We start from the raw sequence: 3880 nt of genomic DNA, 5'->3' as shown, positions 1-3880 counted from the left end.
TGGTAGATACCAGAAAAAAAGGTCTCGAGTGCAAAGGGTTAAGGTTCGATTCTTTTTCTGTGCCTGGAAAAACAAGATATTCGGGTCACTAGCAATCCTTATAATTCTTATAATTCGAACGTGGTAAATTAGAGATCCCTGATATTTTCTGGCAACGTACGCCTCGTATTCGGCTTTCAATTTCGCTCACCGTCAACCGCGAAGTACCGTGCCCGTGAAAGCCTCAAATATTTTGTACGAACGATCGTTTGACCGATAAACTTTGGTATTTACATTGCGCTCGTATCCTGTTCACGAACGTTCGCGCGCTCGCGACAACGAGAGTGCGTTATAGGACCGAACAAACGGCTGAACGATCGTGCTTCGCACAGGGCCAACCGTAGTCTTCGTATGTGTAGCAGTTGGCCTCGGCTTTTAACGCCTTCGCAGCTTCATTAATTACGAGCTGGCTGTTTTCGACATTCTTCGTGACAATCTCGACAAGGACACGGATGTTTGTCGTTGATCGTCTTCCATTTCCTTTATAGCGATGACGCGTTACTTTTTCTGTTTCTCTTTCCGTTTTCGTTTGGTCTGGTCGGTACGTACGGCTGGTTTTATATCCCGTAAATTCTTCGAGATATCGATACCGTGCAGACTGTGTACACCACCAAGTCCGTGCGATTTTCGATATCGTCGTTCGCCGTTTAAATTAATCGTCCTCGAGAAAGAAGGATGTAAACTGCTAACGATAAAATAAAATCGCGCATCTAACGTCTCGAACGATTTCTTTTTAAAGTAAATGTTAAACGTACTTGATTAGTGAACATCGAATATCGACGTATGATTTAATGTTCTTTTGTTTGATACGCTACAACGATACGATTAATATAATTAATGATTGACAATTAAAGATTTAGGTATAATTGAATGTAATGTGTAATTAAAGTATCGCATCAGATTTGTAGCTATTGTATCAAATATCATCGTTGGAGAATTTCAAATATTTCAACCCTTTGCACACGCTGTTTGCACTGACAGTTTCATTACAGAGAACTAAGAATTCAGATGACCGAACCTTCTTCTACTATGACTGGAGGAGAGCCGAGGAAATGAAATATCTTACCACTAACGCTTACACTTCGAACTGTAAGCTTGTTAATTTATTTACGAATCAACATCGCTTCGAACAGTTCGAAGATTCAAGGTCGCCTCCAAGTCGACCCTCGAGTGCAAAGGGTTAACTCTTCGTACCGCTTCCCTTGATCTCCATCAAAATTCCTCTCAAAAAGAGTCCTTGTCTTTTAAAAAAGTCTCCTTCTTTTACCAAACGTAGGCTTTGGTCGCTGTAGCGATGAATCCGATAAACAGCTTGATACCGCTGGCGATGGAAATGTACAAAACGGCCGGCGTTTACGAGTACAGCCGTGTTTTCGGTGTAATTAGCCTGGACTGCTTGAGAGCGAACACTTTTGCCGCGGAAGCCATAGGCATCGAGCCGGAGTGCGTGACCGTGCCCGTGATAGGTGGAAGTTGCTCGAAGACGTGTATACCGATATTTTCTCAAGCAAAGCCTTGCAACAAGATATCCCTGGTCGATCGTCTCTTATTAACTTGCCATGTTTCTTGACACTCTAAGCGAACGATGCGTCTAATTGTTGATCAGGATGAAGCTAGGCGATTGACGAACGCTGTGAGGACGACCGACGAAGAGATAGCGAAGGCGAACAAGGACAAAGATACACCGTCTTTCGCTATGGCTTTTGGGGCAGCCAGATTCTGCATGTCACTTTGCAAAGGTGACATATTTTTTACGAAATTTCTTATTAACGTTTATGTATTATATACGAGGTATTCTACGTACGAAATTGAATCGAAAATGTACAATAAAATTTGTTCGTATGACGCTTTATTTTCGATAAAAGTATATATATGTATGTATATTATACAGAAAAAAAAAATACATGTCGAATCGAGTAAACTCCTCCTTTTCGAAGTCGGTTAAAAAGAAATTAAAAACATGTTCCTTCAAGGGGTCAAAACAATGTAACGAACACATCCGATCAATTCTCGACTGAAAATATATAATTATAAATAATATATATGAAGAAAAAAAAACTGTAAACGTGTTCCTTTAATGTTCCTTTAATGTATATATATCATAAGAATTGACGATGTCAATACTTTTGAAACAGTTCCCATTAAAGGAACACGTTTACAGTTTTTTTTTTTCTTCAGAAGACGAGTATGTATTCATTAAAATATTCCATTTCTATTTTCAACGTGTTAAATTTCTTCGTTGTCCCATCTAGCATTGCGACATCAACGCGGTGTCGTGGAATGCGCTTATGCTCGATCCTGCGTGATACCGGAGATAACATACTTAGCTGCTCCCTTGGAATTAGGACCGGATGGAATTCAGAGGCATTTGGGTATTCCACCTTTGAAGGATTACGAGTGTAAACTTCTCGCGGCAGCCATACCTGTTCTGAAAAGAGACATCTCGCTTGGGGTGGTGCGAAATCTATGTTTCTTCTGTTAAAGTTTCTTGTTCGATTAGTTTAACGAGACTTTCATCATTTTGAAATATTTTCAATATGATTTTGGTGAAATATTTCAAAGGTCTTGAGCAGTAAATTCTATTTTTTCATAAAGAAGTGGTCATAAACTTAGTAACGAATCGGTTGAATTAGATTTGTTACAATTTGAGAAAACAGTTCGGTAACATTGTTTATTGTTTCACAGACGCTTGCTCTTGGCCACGAGAACATTCCGTCCGAAGCAAATTGCACGAATTCATCTTACGTATCGCAGTCTCCACCCTAATTTCGAAATCAATTATATATACAAAGGAAAGCCATAGTTATGTAAATAAACTTTTTAAAATATCTATCTAAAATGTAAATCCTATTTTTATTTTCCTATTTTTACGTTCGAAATGAATTTTTTTGGTTCCTTAATGAAAAGTCCCGTCATCCATTTCCACCCATTAAAACTCTGTAAATATTACGCTTCATCGGTTGCCATCATTTTAAACGTATATTGTTTGAGTTCTTTGCTATTTATGTTACCGTTTTTCTGCGCGCCCCGTGCCGCAGCCTTCGTTGTTCCCGCGCGCAACGGAGACGTGGCAAATGACAATTTCAACGAGAACATTTTATGTTTCTTCACGGTTTACGATTGCAACGAGCCCGTGGTCTCGCGGTGCTTCGGAATGGCCACGATTCGATCCAAAGAATCTTGAACGACGGTTCGTCGATCTTGAAATTCCGTCTGCGGATTCCTCTTCTTCTTTTTTTTTTTTGTATTCAGCCGTCGCGTCTGTACCGTTTCATTCACGTTGATCGTTATTGACGATAGTTGAGTCGCAAGACACGCGGGAGGTAGCCTTCGAGTGATTTACGATCTTATCCAGTTGTACCGTCCATTAGAATTAACCTTATTTCATTATGGCTCTCAAAAGACGAGCAACCCATTGACGTCCAGCTGCTTTATTTATCGATTCTGCATTCGCGCGCCGCTGAAATACCCTCTTAGCTCCCATGGAAAGAGTGAAACACGAGCTCTCTCGTAAAAAAGGTAACGAGTCAAGGTAAACGAACATAAATTCGGACGTTGACCTAATTGCCGTTACGTTGGGATCGTTAAAAGAGGAAAGCGACCAAAGTTACTGGAGTAACTATTTGAAATGTTCACCATCTTTGTCAAAATTGATATACTGTAAAATCCGTATGCACTTTCACGGTATACTATCTCGTAAAAAATAAAAATACTCGGTTTTTTTTAGAGTGAATAAAAATTGTTTTCTTATTATTTAATACGTGTATAATAAATCCCAGCGAACAGATCTTGAATTGGGTCGATAGTTTCAGAAACAAAAAATTGTTGAATATAGCCGTGA

General features: G+C 39.5%; 1 protein-coding gene across 1 annotated transcript in view; it reads left to right on the top strand.

The window, feature by feature from the left end:
• Window positions 1-3628, top strand: part of LOC128885588 (malate dehydrogenase, mitochondrial-like) — a 5798-nt gene extending 2170 nt beyond the window's left edge. The window contains exons 3-6 of the mRNA XM_054139688.1: window positions 1316-1573; window positions 1646-1778; window positions 2292-2494; window positions 2725-3628. Coding sequence (XP_053995663.1) covers window positions 1316-1573; window positions 1646-1778; window positions 2292-2494; window positions 2725-2805 — 675 coding nt within the window. The 3' untranslated portion in view covers window positions 2806-3628. The remainder of the gene's footprint in view (window positions 1-1315; window positions 1574-1645; window positions 1779-2291; window positions 2495-2724) is intronic.
• The last annotated feature ends 252 nt before the right edge of the window (window positions 3629-3880 follow it).

The sequence above is a fragment of the Hylaeus anthracinus genome, unplaced genomic scaffold (genome assembly GCF_026225885.1).
Source record: "Hylaeus anthracinus isolate JK02 unplaced genomic scaffold, UHH_iyHylAnth1.0_haploid 0, whole genome shotgun sequence".
NCBI lineage: Eukaryota > Metazoa > Arthropoda > Insecta > Hymenoptera > Colletidae > Hylaeus > Hylaeus anthracinus.
The sequence above is the reverse complement of the archived record's forward strand: the minus strand, read 5'-3'. Positions and strand labels throughout refer to the sequence as shown.